Genomic DNA, 22493 nt, shown 5'->3' with positions numbered 1-22493 from the left:
CCCTCTGCTCTGGATACCTGGCCTCTTAATATTTCTTCAACATATCAAGCTCATTCCTGCCTAAGGATCACCATACAAGATCCATGCATTAGGATTTCTCAACTCCCTTTGCCTTGTGGGTTCTGAATTCCTCCAACTCTTCATGTGGCTGGTCTCTTATCATTCAGGTCTGAACACCAATGCCCCTTCCCTCCTTGAGGCCTTCTCTTGAGTACCTTGTCTGAAGCATCTCCTCAACTCCCACCCTTGTAGTTAACTATCTCATTTCCATGTTTTATTTTCTTACAATATATCACTATTGTCATATTTGCTTATAAGTTTATCTCAGCACTAGTTTATTTCCTCTCTTCCCTACAAGGGCAGGGACTCCACGAGGACAAGTATTATACATTGAAGTTCTTAATCACTGATCTAGTCCCAGAGCCTAGAATGGTACTTGACAAATATCTGTGAAATGAATGGGTAGACATGATAGAAAACTTCTTAGAAAATATTTTCTGACTGGGCACCCATAGTTTTGTGGTTAGGGCATCAGCCACATGCTCCAGGGCTGGTGGGTTTGAATCTGGCCCAGTCCTGCTAAACAAACAAACAAACAAAAAATACTGGGGCATGTGGCAAGTGCCTGTAGTCCCAGCTACTAGGAAGGCTGAGGCAAGAGAATAGCTTGAGCCCAAGAGTTTGAGGTTGTTGTGAGCTATGATACCAGTGCAACTCTTCTAAGGGTGACAAAGTGAGACCCTGTCTCAATAAAAAAAAAAATGCTTTCCCAAATATTAAGTAATTTAGATTATTACTTTTCCATCAAACATGGATCTATTGAGTAGAAAAAAGTCATGTGACTTTTTATTTATTTATTTATTTTTGAGACAGAGTCTCATTATGTCTCCCTTGGTAGAGTGCCATGGCATCACAGCTTACAGCAACCTCAAACTCCTGGGCTTAAGCGATTCTCTTACCTCAGCCTCTCAAGTAGCTCGGACTATAAGTGCTGGACACAACACCTGCGTATTTTTTTGTTGCAGTTGTCATTGTTGTTTAGCTGAACCAGGCTGAGTTCAAACCCTCTAGCCTCAGTGTATGTGGCTGGTGCCCTACCCAATTATGGGCACACCATAGATACCACCATCATGTAACTTTTTAAACTATGAGTCTTTGAAAGTCCAGTTAAGGATGAACCATAACACTCTCCTTGGGATCCATGTTTCCATTTGCTAGGAGAATGTTGACTGAAAAGAAGAGGCAACACTCATCTAGGACACCCTTTGCAGCTGTGGCTAGCCCTTCTAGCTTTTGGGAAAAAAAGAAGTACCCTGTGTGGTATGACCTGAGGTGCAACATTAAGTGATATAGAATTCCTTCTAAAATTTTCTCCCCTTTTGGCCTAGTGTAGTGCCTAAAATCCTTTGGCATGTATTCCTTTGAGTACTGAAGTTCTTTTAGTGTTCTAGAATTTTCTATTAAAATACAGACACCTCTATGAGATAAAATACCATGAGCCATCTTTAACTCTGAGTGGAATTAACATTATAAAATTCTTAAGCTGACAAAAACATTAGTTACCAGCATTTGCTTTCCAGATGCTTCAAAATGTATAGAAACTGGGAGCAAAGCCTCATAAGAATGGCACCCAGAAGAGAACCCCACAGAAAAACTTATTTTATCTCTAATTTTGTCCAAAGCTTCCCTCCCTTGTCTCCTGAGTTTCCTTCCGGGCCATAACCCTGACGGATAGGAAAAGTCTCTGCATTTTCAAGCTTTACAAGCTTGGGCAAGATCCCTGAAGTCCCTGGGAGTGGAAGGCAGTGAATGACCTGCCTTTTGGCAGGATGCAGCTCTGCTCTAATGAGGGGGCAGACTGGGATGTGTGGCCATCCTGATGGGCTTCTATAGGGATTGCTTGACAGTGGAGAGTTTTCTGTGTCATTTTGTCACAGTAACAGTGTGATGACTGAGTCCTGATGGTTCACCACCCTCCTCATATCCAGTGACTGCTAAAAGAAGCGTGGCCAGGGACTAATTGGAAAATTTCATTATTAGATTTCCTAACCCCAAGTGAGCCACTCAGCAGCTGTGTCTGCAGGGACACTTACTCCTGACCTCTCTTGTGACACATAATTATTTTTAGCTGCCTGATTTTTTTTTTTATGCTTGAGAATTCAGTTTAATATTCATGTATGCTTTTTTTCAATGTCTCCTTTCCTTGGTGAAACTTCCACACTATTTCCAGGCTTGGAATAAACTTGTATTTGCTGCAATTAAGCTGATTTGCTGTGGCTGAGAGATTGCTGGTGGTGTTTCCCCTCTCCAAATATGATCTTTATTGCTTTGTTGCATTTTAGAAAATGGACTTTTGAAAGGGAATTTCTCACTAAAACCTCATTGATGGCTTACTGCTGCGTTATCAGCCCAGCTGGATCTGAGCACACACCACTATGACTCTTTCCTCTGCCTCATGTTAGTGTCAGCTCAGAATCATTTTTTATCCTGTTCACTTCCTGTGAAAGGGATGGTTTGGCTTTAGCATAGATGATTTTCAGAAACTTAATTGGAAGCAAAATTGCTCTCTTATTGCAAGAGAGTTTCTCACACATCCAAATGCCAATTGTGACAGCTTTGCAGTATTGCTTTGCTTTTAATAATATAATTTTAGCAGAAAAAATAGGAAGAGACATAGTAATGCAAATGCTACCTGCCAATGCTTTTACCACCACTGATATCTTATATTCTTTACCCATAAGACCCTGAGAAACAGGACATGAGAACTCCAGGAAAGAGGTGAGGATCTGGCCATTTCTTTCTGGGTTTTGTCTTGATTCTTACATGCTAATGGTTGTCATAAAGATCTGAAGTTTGTGGTAGTCACTAATGACATATCATAAAAGAGAAATCAAAGGAGTATGAGATACATAAGTAATTTTTCCTATAAACTGATTGAGACATAAGTCACATCTTTGATTAGTTCAGTCAATAACTCAGCAAACGAATGACTAAAGCCAGACTAAGAAAACTGGCTTCTTGAGTAAAATCATCATGTTTCTAAGAACTGTTCTGGTGCTGAGACAGAGCCATAAAAAAATTCCTATTGTTTGCTGAACCAGGGGCCTTGATAATAATGAAGAAAATCAGTTCCTAGAAATGACCTCTTACTGGATACTGAACCTACCATCAGTACAGTTTGAAATGCCACCTACTTGATATTCTGTACTTCTCTGCCTATGTGCCCCAGAACATAGCTAAAGCAAATCAGATGAATAAGAGCAGACAAGGACCAGGAATGTGCTTATTTTTAATCTAAGTTCTATACCTTGAATGGCAGCTCGATTCCACAGGAGAAGTGCCATTGGGTACATCTTCTCTTTCTCGAGAATTTTGGCCTTTTCTAAACAAACAAAAAAACAAGCAAAAAGGCAGGCATTCCATTAGGAAGGGTTAAAATGCCTCTATAGAAAGTTATATATACATATGTATGATTGGGGAATCGCAGAGAATTTTAACTTATCTTACTAGATTCCAAAATGAATGCTGAATTGCTTTGAGCTACTTCATACCCCATTTCTGCAAGCAGTGCATACTGAACAAGAGAAGAATCTAGATCACCATCCTTATAGGCAAAGTAAGCTGTCAGGAATTTCTCAGCCCAGTGGCCTAGTTCACAGACACCTTTATAAAGCTGTATATGGAAAAGAATCAAGCAGACTAGTTAGCCAATATACTTCATCTTAAGCAAATGATGACTGAAATTACTCTTCAGCTCCTGGTAAGGATTTTAGGTCTAAAGAATGGCTTTTACAAATGATTTAAGGTAATGGGTTAATACCTCTTATAGTCACAAAGATTACGTGTATGTTATATATTTGTCTTGAGCAAAACTTCTTTGGGTTTATCTTAAATTCATATGATAAACTTTCGTGACCTGGAGACTATTTGGCAGAATAAGAATATATTGACTTCTGGATTTTTTGTTGTTTGTTTAGGTGGTGGTTGTTGCTTTTTAAAGGAACTTTCTGGGCACTGCTGTTTAATAAGGTAAGTTATGAGGCCACAACTGATGTGGAAAGGAAAGAATGAAGGGAAGACAGTGCCCAAGGGTGTAGGTGACATAACTGTGAGGGAGGTGTGCAGAGCTCTAGGGGGACAAATGTCAACTTAGCTGAATAGCCTTTATGTAACCAAAAGAGGTTAGCCATACATAATTCATTAGGAAATTGGCCGAGGAGCAAATCTAAAGATAGATTATTAGCTGGAAGCTTTTGAAATGAGTTTCAGAGGGACTGGGTTGCAACATGGAGGTATTTATACTAGTGCAGCGGATGTGTTTAATAAATCAATGAAGGCATTAAGATCCTAAAAGCAATCTTTTGAAAAGTACATCTCTGGCTCAGGCTGAAAGCATCCACTTTCTCAATAGTCATTCCAATCATCAAAAACTTAAGGACTCTGCTTCTGGGAAGAAGTGGGCCACGTTTTCTAGGCTAACTCAAGCCTTTCATCCCCAAGTAGCAATTCCCGGTCCCACTAGAGTTGGTGCCAAATTGTGCTAGTGACTTGATTGAAGGCTGAAACAGAGCTCCTTAACTGAATTCTGAGGTGAGCTCTGAACTTGATGAAAAGCCACAGGTAAGAAAGAGGAGGGATCATTTCTCTTTCTCTCTTTCCCAACCTAAGCTACATCACTACTTTTCCTCTCTGACAAATGTCAGTGTTCAGAAAAGATGTAATAGCCATAAAATCAAATGCACCAACAATCTAATGACAGTATCACCTCTTCTGTGTGATAAACGAAAAGTACTTTAAAAACAGTCCGTATTTACCTCCACAGCAGTTCGGCACGATCTTAAAACTCCTGTTCCTGTTGCGTACATCTCAGCCAGATAATAAATGGCGAGGGGTTGCCCGCTCTGAGATGCCAAGTAAAAATATTTGAAGGCAAGTTTATAATCCCTCCATACACCAGAGCCAGCTGAAAATTAACATTATAATGTTAATTATATAATGTTATAACATTAGTATAATTTACATTATAATCTATGGATGTAATGGTCATAGTGATGCCTACTATTTTAAATAGGATGGGAAAAGCCAACCAAAAGTCAAGTTGCTCTATTTTTGGGGAGTGTTCAGCTTGGTTAGAAGAAAGAATATAGGGATTTATATTCTTGGCCAATTCAGAAAAAAGCACTTTAGTCTCATGAAAATGTCTCCTTTTAATGAAAAAGAGATCAAGTGGCATCTCTGAGAACCAGAAGCTCCACCATGATGCACCTCACCATCTTTGTCATCCTTCAGCACCAGGAGAGAAATCTAGTTTTCTTCTAGTTACAGCTATGGAGTATGGTGCTAGCAAATCCCAGCTCCAGAAAGCCCAGGTCTCATTCATCTCATGCTTGCAGCAAAGAAAGGCTCTTGGCACCGGGGTCGAAAACCAGCAGACTCCCAAGAGCTGGGATTCTTATCTTGGATCTTTTTCTTTTGTGGGTTTGGTGCATCTAGGCTCTTCATTTGTAAAAGGAGAGGGCTCTGCCTAGATGGCCCTTAAGTTTCCTTCTAGCTCCAACATTGCATGGCCTTTAGAGGCCGTGCCATGTAGCTACCAATTAAGAGTGAAAGCTATGGGAGCAGATCACCAAGTTTGAATTCAGGCTCCACTATGTGATCTTGGGCAAGATGTCTGATCTTGTTATGGATCTGTTTGCTTATTTATAAACCATGGGACACCTTTTGACATGTTGAGAGGGCCAAATGATACATTAGCCATAACTATTATGCTTATTCTAGAAGCTTGAGGAATCTGATAGATTCCCAAGTCCGAAGTTGGAATGAACTTGAAGAACAAGGCCATCTTAGGCAAACCTCAACCCCCAAGAGAGTGCCAAACAGGTCCTCCTGCTGGGCCACTATGGAACATGCCAGGTGAACTCTTAACCAGATTTGACCCCTGATGTGATTTTCTGCAACCCTGGTTATTCCTCTGGCATGAAGGATTGATGGGTATGCTCAGGTGTGTTTAGATCTCCTGGCGTTGTCTTGGCTACTCCTTCTCTCAATCCCCACAGAGATTATTAAAAACCTTCTTCACTTTCTGAGACATCCTGCCCTAGCCATTGTGCCTTTGCTCTCAGAAGGCAACTTAGTACCTACTAGATCATGGAGAAAAACTTCACATTGTCTGTACTTTTTTGCCTCTCTTTCCATCCCCTCATATTTGCATCTTTACCATCCTTTCTTCCCTCCCTCCAATCTTTAAGGGTGAGAAATCAAGCCTATCAAGGCAATGAAGCCTTCACTTATGTGGGTCCAATTAGATCAGTGGTTCTCAACCTTCCTAATGCCATAATATATTTTCATTGTTAAAAAGGGGTCATGACCCACAGGTTGAGAATCGCTGAATTAGATCATAATACTACCAAAGTTTTCCAGAATCTACTTTCATCAATTATAACCATGCTCACATCTCTTGCCATCTTAAGAACACCTTGGTTCTTGGTCTCTCTCATCCATCTCTTTCCTTCCCTTGAAGAGCACACTGCTTACTTATCTACTTCCTCACCTTCCATTCACACCTTAACCTATTGTCATATGGCTTCCAATCCAACCAGTCCAATGACCTTTCCAACATTCTCCATATTTCCAAGTCTCCTGGGTTCTCTGTTGTTTCTTACTGTTTTTTTTTTTTTTCTTTTTTTGAGACAGAGTCTCACTCTATGCCCTGGGTAGAGTATCCTGGTGTCATAGCTCACAGCAACTTCAAACTCCTGGGTTTGAGTGATCCTCTTGCCTTAACCTCCAGAATAGCTGGGACTATAGGAACCCACCACTACACCTGGTTAGTTTTTCTGTTTTCAGTAGAGACAGGGTCTCACTCTTGCTTAGGCTGGTCTTGAACTCTTGAGCTCAGGCAATCTACCTGCCTTGGCCTTCCAAAGTATTAGGATGAGCCATGGTGCCTGGCCTTTCTTACTTTTTTCTAACCTGGCTTTTCATTCATTTCACAGGGGTGTTCACTCATTTACTCTTTCTCAAACATTCTACTGCCGTGGCTCCCTTAAGATCCTTTTCTTTTCTCTGTTCCTCTAAACACAGCTTTTCATTCTTCTTGGTGATTAGTATTCCTCTGCCTATTCTTTAGTATAGCATGGAGGACCACCAGATTTCTGATCATAGCCTGCTGCTCCTTCCTCTCAGACACCTTCACCTCTCTTTGCAACCTCATCTATGCTGAACTACCTCCTGTAGGTTGATGCCTCTCAAATCTGTCTCTCCAAGCTTGACTTTTCTTGTGAGTTTCATGCTTGATTCTAGGTATGTACACTGGACAACACAAGCACCTCAAACTTAACTGTTTCAAAGATGAGCTTTCTGACTTTATACTTCCCTGTTCCCTTCTCCAGTTGGTGTCTGTTTTAGTCTTTTTTAAAGGGGTAGGAAACCTGTGGCTTTCTGGTTTCTTAAGTGTATGACTGAACATAAAGAACATAGTGTTCTTTGACTGAACCTAAATTTTATAGAATAAATCACTTTACTAAAGGGATTTGTTCTATGAAGTTTAGATTCATTCAAGGGGCCATACTTTGGGGCTCCTCAGGGTCCTCAGTGATGCAGGTTTCCACCTATTCTAACCAAGCACACCAATCCTTTGCTTTTTGTTACAAAAATGAGCAGACTTAACAGGGTACATATTATTCTAAATAAAGCAGCCATATTCATAGCACTTACAGTAGTACATGAAACCTAACTGGAACTGTGCATTGGGCCACCCTTTGTCTGCAGCCTTCTGAAAGTATTTAAGTGCTTCAGCATAATTCTGCAAAATAATTACACTCTATTATTCAAAGGTACATGTACGTGTATAACTTTCTGGTAATAAGTGACTTGTACTTTTTATAAAGAGTACAGACAGTGCCCTATGTGATTTAAGCTAATTAAAATAGTATCAGAAGTGTTATATATTTTATTTCATTATTATATGAGATTCCATTAGGAAATAATTATCTAATTTTCACCATAGTGATGTCTTTTCCTACACTGACAGCAGGTTTTGTTAGATATTGGGGGAAGGTCACTCAAAAGACGGAGATTAAACAAAGATAAATTTCTCTGTCAATAGAATCCTTAGAGGGTTTTCAGAGATATAATTAGGAACACTATTCTTGTTACAAGCTTGTTCTATGTCTCTTAAGCAAAGGTGTCACTGGATTACGTGGGTCACTATAAAAGTTTTGAAACAGACTATGTTAATGTTTCATTATTTCACTTTTAAGAAACAGTGTCCCTTCTGATTCTCCTGTGTAAGTTTGAACTTGCTTGGCTTATTGGTGTTGCTGGGAAGGCTTCATTTGTTTCCATCCATACAGATTTTATGTTTCTTGATTTTTGTGTATCTCAAAACTTTCATAATGACCCATGTATTGTATTCTCTATTATCTGATATAATAGTTTGGCAAACCAGGTAATTAGAGACTAATTCCTTTAAATTAATGAATAATCATGAATTTTGCCTTATAAATTGCTAAAAACGTGAAAAAAATAATATAATTATGTAACTTACCACAGGAACTCCTTTTCCATAAAAGTAAAGAAGACCAAGCCCATGAAGACCAATTGCATTACCCTAGAAGAGTTTTAAGAACTCAAGTAAAGTCCCAGAAGAATTCATGATAAGGAAAACTACTGCAAAATAACTCAAAATATTTGAAATGCTCTCAGTAAGAGATTAATCAAGGCAGGTTAGCCAAGAAGCGGGCAGGTTAGTTTGACCATCTCTAGTCTTTTCTTTTGTACCTTCATAACCCTCTCTGACTAGAAAAGAGAAGAGGAAATGGACTTAAATCTTTCCTCCATTCTTTCTTTCAACACATATTAATATTGAAGACTTGCTTTGTGGGTAATTCCATAATTGAGACAGGGGAAAGGTAGAAAGTGAGAGGGAAAAGATGAATAAACCATAATCCCTGCCTCAGAGAGTTCACAGGCCAGTGGTCTATAAGCCATATCAAAGGGCTAGGTCAACCTCTTAAAGTTATGTCAAGTGTGCTAAATTCTAAAGTAGAAATCAATTGAGAGTGTTGTGGACACCTAGAAGAGGAATACTTTGCTGCCTGGTTGAGGCTAGAACTGAAAGTGATTGAGTTGTCAGATTTGGTGGTATTTGAGCCAGGGTTTAAAGGATGTGTAGAAGTGTTACAGAAGTGAAATGTCTATCCAGATAATTGTTACCTACTTTGGTCAAAGGAGGTTGACATAAATGGTCAAATAATATTTTAGAGACTCTATGGATTTCAATCCAGACAAAAAGTATTGCTGGTATATGTTTCTTTAGTCAAATTTGACTGTTTATAAATGACTAATGTTTTCTTTTACTTGATGCTAAATTAATTACTACTTACTTTTCTGATTAATATTCTGAATACTCCAAAGAAAGGGAAATTTAGCACAGTTAGTGTTCAGCACATGTTAAAATATGTTGGTATTTAGCATATCAAGCCTGGATGAAGAGTGAATTTTGAAGGTGCCTCCCCCAACTAGAAAATTCCTTTCTCTTTGCATCTCCCATCATGCATTTCACCCCCTAGTGATTAAGGAGCCACGGTTGACCATGTGGCCTGTATCCAGCAGATTTGTTGGGTTGTTTTACAGGTTTATAGTATTTCTTCAGAAACTTAAGTTCTGATAGAAAGTGCTCTAAAGTCTTTCTTACCACCTGAATTGAGTTGCTGGGGGTGCAGCCAGAGTGCCCCTCAGTGACACAGGAATAATTCATAAATAGAGAAGGCATATCTCAAAAGCTGTTTACAGATTCAAAATTCTGAGCCTATGCCTCTCAAAGGCCCCACTATTGTTAGAGTTTTTAATGACATAAAAACTGGTGACATAACTCTGCCATCTTCTACCCTGTTTTCTCCTGACCACATTTACTTGGGGTTCTAGGACTCCTGGGTCAGTCTGCTTTGGGAGTAGTAGGCTTGATGTGATGAATATGGCAAATTCTAGTGAGTCCATCTTCTTCTAATGAGCCTTGTTCACATGGTGAAGAAAATGGGAGGGAAGCGAGAAGAGGGAAGGAAGAAGGGAGAGAGGAAGGAGAAAAGCTGGAAAAGTGGGGAGAAATTACTTTCTTCCTCTAAGAGTTACACCAAATGTTTAAGGCCCAGAGTGCCTATTTAGGACTTTTAGGTCAGCAGGGGCTGACTCAGACACTTTTAGGAGCTGTGCAGGTGATAACAAAAAGTATAGTAAACCAGGTGATGGCGAGAGTGGCAGAGATGGAGGCAAATGGAGAGACCCTGCCCTGTCTGAAGGCTGTGGCAGTGCCTCAGCTCCTCCGTTCGAGCTTCCCTGTGCCCCAAGGGATGGCAGCTCTGTATAGTCAACTTGTGCCATTTTCCAAGCAAAGCTGGATGTCTAGATTTTGATGTGAAGTTTACCAATACTTACAACCTTTTCCAGGCACCCCCAAACCAGTGTGTAGCCAATACCTCAGAGTATTGGCAGTCCCTAGGTTCTGAAGTGTGTTCTTATGCTGAATTCGCATGTAAATTGGAGCAGGTACCTATGACCCCTGTTCATAGGTGCAAGTATATGTAAGTTGGATGTTTGTAACTTGGAGCCTGCCTATATACAACCTTCACTGTGGGACTTAATGCTCTTGATTAGGTTAACTGATGTGAACCCAGGGAGCATATGGTCATTTATTTGACAGGTATTTCATGAACCTGGGCTATAGATTAGGACGCTCACCCTCCCCTAGTTGAAGACACATGGACTTTAGACAGTACAGGAGAAGCTACAAGGTAGAAAGGTCTAAAATCCCAGCAGTGGAAGTGAATGCAGGGTAAAGTCAGAAGAGAGAAGAGATTACATTAATATAAACAAAAAGGAGTGGGTGGTTTTGTGAAGGGAGAGAGGCTTAGGCTCTGCTTTGGGGGATGAGTGGGATTTAGAATGGAGGACTGGGGAGACATAGGACAGAAGATGGTGTCCCTATGGATGGAGAAAGGCCTGATGTCCTCAGAGGTGCCAGGGAACCAGAGGACTGTGGCTCACTATGAGCTCAATGTCACAAAGGTTAACTGTCCTTGTTCTTAAGTAAATAAGACAAAGAGATTATAAAGGCTCTGTGTCCTAGTATTGGTATAACTTAAAAACAAATTTAAGAAGCAGTTTTTAAAAAGAAGTAGTAAGAATGTGAGTAAGAAATCTGACAAATTCTTCAGGCTATGTCTACCTAATGCTAATTAGCATAATTAGCTTAAATATAATTTCTGATTTCCTTTTTTTTTCTTTCTTTTTTTTAAGACAGAGTCTCACTCTAGTGCCCTGAACAGAGTGCCGTGATGTCAGAGTTCATAGCAACCTCAAGCTCTTGGGCTCAAGTGATCCTCTTGCCTCAGTTTTTCTGTTTTTAGTAGGGACGGGGGTCTCACTATTGCTCAGGCTGGTCTCAGAGCTCAAGCTATCCACATGCTTCAGCCTCCCAGAAGGCTAGGCCACCATGCCTGGCCTTAGAAGGCAAGGGGCCCAGGTCACTGCTGGTTCCATAGCCCTGGACAGCTTTGGAGCTATATTGATTTATATACCCAACTTCCTGGCATTCTTCCTTTGGGCTGATAAATCCATGTTATTTGGCAGATTATAAGAGATCTCCCTTGTTAACTCTTTTTCTTGGGTGTGGTGGTGGTGGTGGTCCTGCTTTTCTTGTCATCCTAATCTAATGGTACTCCAGATAACTGCCTTGCAGAGCAATAATTTCATACAAATTATGAGGGGAGCTGAATGCTAGCCTTCTCAGTAATTTACACCATAATAGCAGAAGCTCCGAGGTGCTAGTCATTTATAAATAGGCTCCTAAAGCAGCGTGTGGGCTTTTAAAAACTGAGATCAGTGGAAAATACTCCCTGACTTGAGCACGCCCTCACTGCCAGTGTTTCAGGGTGTGACTGTCAGGCTTCCTGCTGTGCGGGCAGAGGTTTATCAAGGCTGTTTGCCAATACAGGGCCCATGGCTGTTGGGTGGATGTGCTTCATGCATTAAAGGAATTCAAGGAATCTACTCTGTCTTATTTGACAGATATCAGCCTCACTGAGCCTAGGAACAAAGGCAAGACTTCCACGGGAGGAAGCAGGATTTTTGTTTGTTTTTTATTACTCCCTGGTAATCTAGGAGCCATCAAACAGTATTTTTTGGAAATTACAAAAAAAAAAAAATCACTAGTATTTTAAATTAATCATGTGGCCCAAATTATTATATTTATTTGGAATATTTTCTTTCTTTCTTTTTTTAACTTTTATTTAATCATATACACATAGATCATGAATACATTTATGCATTTGTGGGGTACAATGTATTGATTCTTTTACACAATTTGGAGTGCTTACATCAAACTAAGATGTTGCATGAATGTGGAGAAAAGGGAACACTTCTGCACTGCTGGTGGGAATGCAAACTAATACCTTCCTTTTGGAAAGAAGTTTAGAGAACACTCAGGGATCTAAAGTAGACCTGCCATTTGGTTCTGTAATTCCTCTAGTAGGAGTATATCCAAAAGACCAAAAATCACTGTTTGTTTGTTTTGAGACAGAGTCCCACTCCCTGCCCTGCTGTGGCTTTGTAACTCATAGCAACCTAAACTCTTGGGCTCAAGTGATCCTCTTGCCTCAACCTGCTGAGTAGCTGGAGTTATGTGCACAGTGCCTGACTAGGTTTTTGGCTTTTTTTCTTTTCCTATTTTTAGTAGAGGCAGGGTCTCGCATTTGCTCAGGCTGATATTGAACTCCTGAGCTCAAGCGACTCCTGAGCTCAAGCGATCCACCCATGTTGGCCTCCCAGAGTGTTGGGATTAAGGTGTGAGCCGCCATGCCTGCTCTCCATCCTGTATTGAATGTGCTCTAAAGTTCACTCTACATAACTGTCTCCAGACAGCAAAAGATAACAGTGCACTTACTAAGTGCCAGGCACTTGTTTAAGTACATGACAATATGAGGCACAAATATATTTATTCCTTTAATCTTAACAACCTCTCTATCAGGCAAGTAGGTATTCCTACTTCATAGATGGGGAAACAAAGGCTCAGAGAGTTTAAGTAAATTGCCCAAGGTCACACAGATAGTGGGTTATAGGGATGGCATTTAAGCCAGGGATTCTGCCTCTAGAACCCGCGTTCTCAATCACCTTGCCCTAGCCACCTTCCTGACAACCTCCTGCCTGGATGGGGGCAGGGGGCAGGAGGGGATTTGGCCTTTGGGTTAGATCTGACTAGAGAAAAGTAGACATTTCTTGGATGTCTTTGTCTTGAACTACCTGGAGTTATTGACTGAGTTTTTCCTTCCTCTGACCTTACTTACTATTCCTAAGCTAAATAGCCTAATGCACAGGGGCAGGGAAAGATGAGTCTGTCTGGCCTCCTGCCGGCCCCTGCTAGGGTACCCTTATCACTGCCATTTTCATTTACCAAGAAGACAAGTCATATCTCTTCCCATCCCTACCCCATATTTTATTTTCAATGACAACATACTTGTCCAGGACACAAAACTCCTCACAGCCTCCTTGTTTGGGCTTGGAAGTTTGAAGACAACTCTCCAGCCCCAGTCTACATGCAGATTGTTTTTATGTTTATGGCGATGGGTTGAGGTCATACCTTGTTGGCTGCCATGGAAAAGTATTTGAAGGCAGTTGCATTATTTTGCGGTGCGGCGGCATTCCCCTCTAAATACATCTTGGGGGTGAAAATGAAAGAGGTTGTAATAAAACAAAAGAATTTGAATGTGATAGAAATGTTTTAAAACTAAATAGAGTTAGTGCTTATACAACATTGTGCATGTAATATATGCCACTGAACTGTACACTTTAAAATGGTTAATTTTATGTTATTTGAATTTTACCTGGATTTCTTTAAAAGAAAAGGAAAAACCAAGAATATAATTTACTACAAACGTTCTGCAATGACCTTGCTGAGGGCAAAGAAACCAACCCTACTTGTGTTTTCTCATGTCTCTTGAATCTAAATTTATTGTATGTAGCACTTCTGGAAGCAGGGCACTTGTCCCCATGGTTACTAATGCAGATGGGCTGCAGGGAGCCTAGGGCAGCACTCAGGGGGAGCCTGTGGTCTTTGAAGGAGAGAGAAGAACATGCTGCTCTGGGGGAACCCCACTTGCTCAGCAGCCTTGGGAAACTCTGGCAGAGGTGGCATAGGAGGGACCCTGGCCAGCCTGGACTGATTCTCCTTTGAAGCACCTGACTGAGCTCAGGCTGGGAGTAGTCTCTGATGCTCACCTAGCCTGGCTCTGCTGTTATGTGTTAGGTAGGGGGTGATCATAGGTTTGTAGCTATACTTAGGAAGATCTCTGAGTCAGGAGTACTTTTTTGTTTTTTGAGACAGAGTCTTCCTCTGTTGTTGCAGTTAGAGTGTAGTGGCCTCGTTTTAGCTTTAGCTGCAACCTCAAACTTCTGGGCTCAAGCAACTCTCTTGCTTCAGCTTCTCTAGTAGCTGGGACTATAGGCATGTGCCACCATGCCCAGATCACTTTTTACTTTTTTTTGTAAAGATAGGGTCTTATTCTTGCTCAGGCTGGTCTCAAACTTCTGGCCTTACAGGTATGAGCCACAGCACCTGGCCCCAGGTGTAATTTTGAGGCTGCTTTTGGTGTCTCAGATAAAGGCTACTATTGTATGAAGCGTCTTCTCCAACCATCACCTCGAGAATCCTACCCTTAGGTTATAGCCAAATGTCCCCTTCAGCTGCTTCCATGAAAGAGGCCTGTAGTCCTATTACCCTACTCCAGGTTCAGTAAGCTGGTACCACCAACTTATCAAGTTTTTAAGAAAAAGAGAATATTGATGGAGATGAAGCATGTACCTTTCCTATAAATGCCATGGCGTTTGCACTTCCGGCCTTTGCTGCCTTTAAGAAGTAGTATAATGCCTTCTGGAGAGAAAACGGAACAGTATTATTGCCAATCACTAATAAATCCTACAAAGTGGCTTTTTGAACTAAACTTTATTTCATTCAATATGCATCAAAAAATACCTACAAAATGTCCACTTTGTTCAAGGTACTATTCCAAATGCTATTTTAAATATAAACCTGAAGAGTGGAAGCATGTCATTCTCTCTGTGTATATATATATATATATATATGTGTGTGTGTGTACATATATATTCACACGCACGCACACACATATATGTATATGACATATGTAATTTTAGAACATAAGGACTTACTTTTCATGTTTGGAAAGACATGATGGGCATGTGGCCTTGTGGGGAGAGATAAATACCAGCTAGAGAGCTAAATAGGCCACTATTTTGAAAAAGTAGGCCTCCCTATTGACATTGTGTGCTTATTTTAAAAGACAGTTTGTACTACAATTGGCAGAATCGTATACACTGCATCCTAGTGTTTACAGGCTGAGCAAGAGCAGATGTACCTGGCTGCCTGTCGAGGCCACGTCTTCATGCAGAGGGGAGTTTCAAGATAATCCCTTCCGAATCAAATCTGAGGAGGCCGGCAAAGCCTCTTCTCATCTTGTCTGGGTTGTAACATTAAGTGAAGCACTCTGTCTAAACACATAAAAGTTGACCTTGTTCCTTGCTGTCACATTCCCTAGGCCGCATCCTGACCATGTAAAAGTCGCCTGAGAAACCACATGGAGTAATCAAAGAAACCAGTCCTGGGAATGAGAAAGGAGGCCCTTCTTCAAAGTGTTTTGTTAGGATCCAACACTGCTGCTCTTTAAAAAGCTTTGACTGAGTTGATATTCAAGAATCTGCTCCTTTCCAAAGAGAAGAGAATGTTTAGGGAAGAAATGTGGGTAGTTATTTGGAAATTTGCTCTAGAAATATTGCCAACCTGTTTAAGAACCACACCCTTGCTGCTGAAGTGGGTTTGCCTTGTGGACATCATAGTATAAATGCCACCACTACTGGCCCTTATCACATTAGGCATTCATTCATCCATCCATCCTTCTGTTCCAATCTTCATTTATCCTTTCAAAAACTTAATTGAAGGCTTTTCTCTCTCTCTGTCTCTCTGTTTCTTTCTCTCTCTCTCTATATATATTATTTATATGTATAGAATATGTTGGATATCACAAGTGATTCATAAATGAACAAACACAGTCCCTACATTTGCTCCCCAACAATGTTGCTGAGAAGAGATATATGTAAAGAGCAACAAGATAGTAGGTGACAGGTGGGATAAAAGAAATAACAAAAGGAATTACAACAAAACAGAATAAAAGACATTATACCCAGTTCTCTAATAAGGGTCTTGCAGACTTTTTCTTACCTAATCTTTGCAATAGCACTATGAGGAAGGCATTATTACTATCTGATCCTAGTTAGCGGCCCTCAGAGTCATGCAGCCAGGCCTGGAGTCTTTCTATAAGCAGCCTAAATCCAGTTCCCATGTGCTTGGCACTCTGCCTCTCTGGTATAAAGAGAGGGCGAAAATGATAGAAGTCTCATGAAAGATGGAGATGAGTTAGAGGCTGGGGGAATAATATGAGCAAGAGAATGGAGATGGGAACATCCATGGTGTGTTCAGAAAATAGTAATTTACATCAGGTGCAGTGGCTCATGCCTATAATCCTAGTACTCTGGGAGGCCAAGGTGCGTGGACAGCTTGAGCTCAGGAGTATGAGACCAACTTGAACAAGAGTGAGACCCTGTCTCTAAAAATAGCCAGGCATTGTGGCAGGCACTTGTAGTCCCAGTTACTTGGGAGGCTGAGGCAAGAGGATCACTTGAGCCCAAGAGTTTGAGGTTACTGTGAGCAACAATGCCATGGTACTCTGAGGCCAACAAAATAAGACTCTTTCTCTCAAAGGAAAAAAAAAATAAAAGAGAAAGAGAGAGAGAGGGAAAGGAAGAAAAGAAAAGAAAAGAACAGAAAAGAAAAGAAAATAGTAATTATATTAGCCAGGCATGGTGGATGTGCCTGTAGTCCCAATTACTCAGGAGGCTGAGGCAGAAGGATTGCTTGAGTCCAGGAATAGGAGGTTACTGTGAGCTAGGTTGAGGCCATGGCACTCTCACTCAGGGACAGAGTGAGACTCTGTCTCAGAAAAAAGAAAATAGTAATTAATTCAGTATGGCTAAAATCAAATATCCAAAAGCTAAGACTTGCAAAACTAAGATGGGGTTATTATTATAAACAGTTTTGAATACCAGGCTGAGAACTTTTATTTTATTTGGTAGAAATAGAAGCCAGTGAAATATATGAGCATTACAGAATCCTGAAGATAAAATGCTGCAAATAATCTAAAGTGTCAGTTGGATAGGAGAAAGTTATAGCAGTATGTGATATACCAAATTAGAAAATGTTAATACCAAAAATAACAGTCAGAAACAGTATTTCTCTACTGAGAAAAAATATATCTCCACTGAGCCAAGGCCCAAATATGTCCCTAGGTAACCGTGTAATTTGTGCAAATCACATCATCTCCAGCTTTGGTTTCCTCATTCAGATTCTCCTCCTCTATGCTCCCTGGGCACCCTGTCTGGTATCTGTTATAGTAGTCATCCCTTGATTTCATTATCTGTGTATTTTCATCTTCTCCATGTTGAATCCTCTGAACTTAGCATAGTGTCTGCCACATGGTAGGCACCCAGGAAATGTGTCAGGCATGTCTGAATGTTGATAAATCTCTAATACAGAGAGGCTGGACTTTAATCTTTATGGATCCTTCTAGTTCTAGCATTATGATTTTATGAAATCATTCTCAAATTCTAGTTTAATAATTTGGCTCTTAAATATCTTAAAACAGACATTTCTGAAAAAAGTTTCACTGTGGGAAGCTAGATTGAACTTTTAAAAGAAAATAATCTATTCTCCAGGAGCAAACAAAACTCCTGGAGTTTCCCTCCACCCCTCAATATAACAACCCCATAATAACCCAAAAGAACTAAGACTCTCTCATACACACTCCTCTCCTGTCATAGCTTACTTGGCCTTGCAATTGTCTTTCTTTTTAAATTTACCTTCCCTTAATGCTATTTCTTCAATTGTATAAACATTTATTAAGCACCATGCTATCTACTTTCATTGATATATATGAGCTAACCTGAGTTCTTGCTCTGAAAGAGGTAAGTTCAAGTATCCATCCATCCATCCGTCCTATCTTTCTTATATATAGTAAGCACCTCTCATCATATTTCACTGATTCTAAGATGTACATACATCTCTCCCTTACCCCATTTTAATTAGGATATTTCTTAATATCAGGGGCATATTATCATTTATATTCACAGTTATTTTCTTTCTCAGTAGAATATAAAATAATGATGTAATCTTACAGTTGATGGTATCTTAGGATGAAGTATAGTATGTCCTAGGCATTATGTTAAGTGAAATTTGATTATTTGAGACCATCTCTATCTTTTTTTTAAAAATGAGCATGATTCTCCACTGGCTTTAAGAAAATTTTTAGTTTAACTAGTTTGTCCCATTTCCCTAAAATGAAATGCCAAGAAAATGTATTGTTCTAAGAACAATTATGAATATTTCTATTATCCCAGGCTCTGTAGATCATCCTGAACAGAGATTATATTAGCTCTTTTCTCTCTATGGGGTGGCAGGACAGACAAAGCAATGGCTTTTACAAATTTGATGTTATCCCTCTGCTGGTCTAATTTAATTTTGCTTCATCCAGTTTAATATGCACCCCAAACCTCCCTTTCCTAATCCAATTCATTCTGAGCCCTCCCTGAGACATGCAAATGACATTAACATCTCTGTGCATAAAAGTTAAGGTAATGTAAACAAGAATTGCATATACAGTATTTTTCGATAATTAAGAATTTGGTGAGGAAGAGGGTGAAGAAGTTATCTTTGAGGGCAACTCATGAGAGAGATTAATCCAACCAAACAATGGGGAGGCGGGAAGCAAGCTACTTATTTCCAGGTATTCTGAAATGCAATTTGCTGAGCAATAAACTTCACATTTAAAAAGAGGTTCATACTAATAATTTTCTTTGGTAACTAAAACATGAGCATATTGGCTCAGGTGGTAGTTTTCAGGCTGGGGAGCAAGGTAGAATATTCAGGATGCTAGCATTCATTCAGTCATTCAAAAAGTATTTGCTGAGTAATTGTCTTTCTATTATGTGGAGACAGACAGTAAACAAATACAGATCAATATAATTTAGGGAGTTATGTGGGATATGAGAAAGATGAACACAGTGTGATAGCATAAGTGATGGAAGAGTACAGTTGATCAAGAACATCTCTGAATAGAACTGCCATATGATCCAGCCATCCCACTACTGAGTACATATCCAAGGGAAATGAAATCACTGTATGGAAGAGATAGATGCACTCCATGTTTATTGCAGCTCTTATTCACAACAGCCAAGATATGGAAATAACTTCAGTGTCCATCAGCAGACAAATGGATAAATAAAATGCAATGTATATACACAAGGGAATATTATTCAGCCTTAAAAAAGAATAAAATCCTGTCATTTGTGACAACATGGATAAATCTAGAGGACATTATGTTAAGTGAAATAAGCCAGACACATAAAAATAAATATTGCATGATCTCTCTCATATGTGGAATTTAATAAAGTTGATCTCATAGAAGCAGAGAGTAGGATAGTGGTTACCAGAGGCTGGGGAGAGGAGGGAGGGGGACATGGAGAGGTTAGTCAATGGGTACAAAGTTACAGTTAGACAAGAAGAACCAGTTCTGCTGTTCTGTTGTTCAGTAGGGTGACTTTAGTTAACAATAATGTATGTTTCAAAATAGTTAGAGGATAAGATTTTGATTGTTCTCACCACAAAGAAAGGATAAATGTTCAAGGTGATGGATTTGCTAATTACCCTGCTATGTTCATTACACAATGTCTACATTTATCGAAACATGACATTGTATCACATACATAGGTACAATTACTATGTGTCAATTAAAAGTAAAATAAAACTTACAAAAAAAAAGAAAATCTTCACTTGAGTAGGTGAGACCTGAAAGGATAAGAAGCTGGATACAAAAAGAGCTGGGGTAACAGCCTTTCAGAAACCAACTTTTTCTCTTTCTCTGCCTCTCTGTATCTCCCTTGTCATTCCAAGTTGATTGTGCTACAAATAAGAATCAACTATTCTATCTATTAGTACATTCCAAGTCAATTCTTGAAACTAAAGGGTAAATGGCAAGAATGACCACAACACTTTGTAGCTCTTCCCATTGTGAGGAGAAGCCCATTTTCCTACCCCTGTAATCTTGCTGGCCTTGTGACTTGCTTTGGTCAAAAGAACATGGCAGAAGTGATTTTTCAGTTCTGAATCAGACCTGAAGAGACTTCTGCTCTTGTGTTCTTAGAACCTTTGACTGCCTTGTGGAAGGCTTGGGCCAGTTAGCTGGAGAATGAGACCATGTGGAAAGAGGGCCCAGTCATTTCAACTGTCCCAAATGAAACCATCATAAACCAGCCAGCTCTGGCCAAAACTTCAGCTAACTGCAGAGGCGTGAGCATGCCCAGCTAAGATTAGCTGAACCTGGCCCAGACCAGAATTCCTCAGCTGACCCTGCCCAAAATAGCTGACCTGCTATAATCATGAATCAAATAATTGGTTCTTGTGTTAAGACACCTAGGTTTGGGAGTGCTTTGTTATGCAGACTGAGCTAACTGATAGATAAGCCAATTAGTCTTAAATTTTGAAATTTTGAAATTTTGATTGGAGTATTACATATAAGTTCAAATTCATTAAGCTGAGGGAAGCTGAAAGGACAAACCTGGGCTTGCCTTAGGGAGTACCTGAACCACTGGAATGGTTCTGGGATTAAATTTGCCTTTGGATATCTGAATGGGAAGCAGGAGGCCAACCCACTACCAGAAAGTTACAGCTGAAGGAACTTGAGAGATCATGTCATTCTTTCTTCTTGCTTTATAAATGTGGAAACAGATTTTAGAAGTTGTTTATTTATTTATTTGGTTTGGGTCAAAAGAAAAGTTTAATGGAAAGAGCACAGATTTTGAATTTTGAAGGCCCATGTTCAAATTCTACTTCTTCTTCTTTTTATTCTTTTTTTTGCAGTTATTGGCTAGAGCTGAGTTGGAACCCACCACCTCCAGCATATGGGGCCAGCGCCCTACTCCTTGAGCCACAGGCACTGCCCTAAATTCTACTTCCTAAACAACCCCAGCTGTAGGTCTTAAAGAAATTTACTTTCTTTCACCAGACAAAGCTCTGCCCCTATAAGACAGGTATAATGAGACCTCTGTGAATGATCCCACTAAAGAGGTTGACTGGGCTTCTGGGTGATACCCAACTGGCTAGCTCTTGCACTACAGCTCTGGAATCCTTCAGTACCAGCTCTGGGCTTGCACTTACCTTCACCTGAAGGCAGTTGTACCTCCTATCTGGTGATCACAGTGGCTAAAGCTGACTGGACATACTTAACTGTGTAGGATTTTATTGTACTGTACAAATATTGGTATGCCTTTCCTACAAAACTGAGGTTTGTGTTCTGCCACATCCAATCAAATTTCATGTTCATGGAAAATGAGGAACTCTTTTTCTAGCTAATGCAACCTACGGTTAACATGAGAAACTCACTGTAGGCTGAAATCCAACACTGGAGTAATATTGTGAATCTAAAACTTCCCATTAAAGAATATAACACGTTGGTTATGATTAGGATAAAAAAAATCTAAAGATCTTCAATGGAGCTGTCTGAGGGTACATACGCTTATTTAAACTGCTATCTATTTATCATGTTTTATGAAATTAACTTTGAAATTTACCTGATGTTTACTGTATCTCATATAAAATATGAATTATAGTACTAAAGATACATTCATAAAGTGACAATATAAAGTGAAATGGAAAGTAATAACATCACTTTTTAATGTAACAGCCATATAAAGTGATTGTTTTTATCACTCAGGCAGATTGTGTTGGAATAATGTGTATGTTCTACTGACACAATGAGCATGTGGCTCCTGTGAATGACAAGAGCTGCAAGATCATCTTTTAAAAAGAATCTCAGACATGTCACAAAGTCCCAAAATTGCAGATGCTGGCACAGATGTGGAGAGAGGGGAATGTGGGACTGAAAACTAATAGAACCTTTTTGGAAAGAAGTATGGAGAACTGAAACTAGACTTCCCATTTGACCCCACAATCCTACAATAGGCATCTACCCAGAATGAAAAGCATCTTTTTATTATAAGGACATTTACATTAGAGTATCACAGCTCAATTTGCAATTGCTGAGATGTGGAAACAACCTAAATGCCCAACAACCCGGGAATGGATTAACAAGCTGTGGTGTATCTATACCCTAGAATACTATTCAGCCATTAAAAAGATGGAGACTTTACATCTTTTGTATTAACCTGGATAGAGTTGGAACACATTCTTCTTAGTAAAGTATCACAAGAATGGAGAAGCAAGAATCCAATGTACTCAATTCTAATATGAAGCCAGTAGATGGTCAAATACATGCCCAAATAAGAGGAAAACTCAAATCAATTCAAGGTGGGGGACAGGG

At 39.8% G+C, this 22493-nt stretch overlaps 1 protein-coding gene across 1 annotated transcript in view; it reads right to left on the bottom strand.

Moving 5' to 3' along the window:
• The window catches only part of SEL1L2 (SEL1L2 ERAD E3 ligase adaptor subunit), a 133619-nt gene that overhangs the window by 12641 nt on the left and 98485 nt on the right, over positions 1–22493 (bottom strand). The window contains exons 11-16 of the mRNA XM_012804109.1: positions 14855–14923; positions 13634–13711; positions 8549–8611; positions 7717–7804; positions 4815–4963; positions 3308–3382 (exon numbers count right to left, since the gene is read on the bottom strand). Of these exons, the coding sequence (XP_012659563.1) occupies positions 3308–3382; positions 4815–4963; positions 7717–7804; positions 8549–8611; positions 13634–13711; positions 14855–14923 (522 nt within the window). The remainder of the gene's footprint in view (positions 1–3307; positions 3383–4814; positions 4964–7716; positions 7805–8548; positions 8612–13633; positions 13712–14854; positions 14924–22493) is intronic.

This window comes from Otolemur garnettii, unplaced genomic scaffold (genome assembly GCF_000181295.1).
Source record: "Otolemur garnettii isolate 467f Iridium unplaced genomic scaffold, OtoGar3 scaffold00025, whole genome shotgun sequence".
In the NCBI taxonomy this organism is placed as follows: domain Eukaryota; kingdom Metazoa; phylum Chordata; class Mammalia; order Primates; family Galagidae; genus Otolemur; species Otolemur garnettii.
The sequence above is the reverse complement of the archived record's forward strand: the minus strand, read 5'-3'. Positions and strand labels throughout refer to the sequence as shown.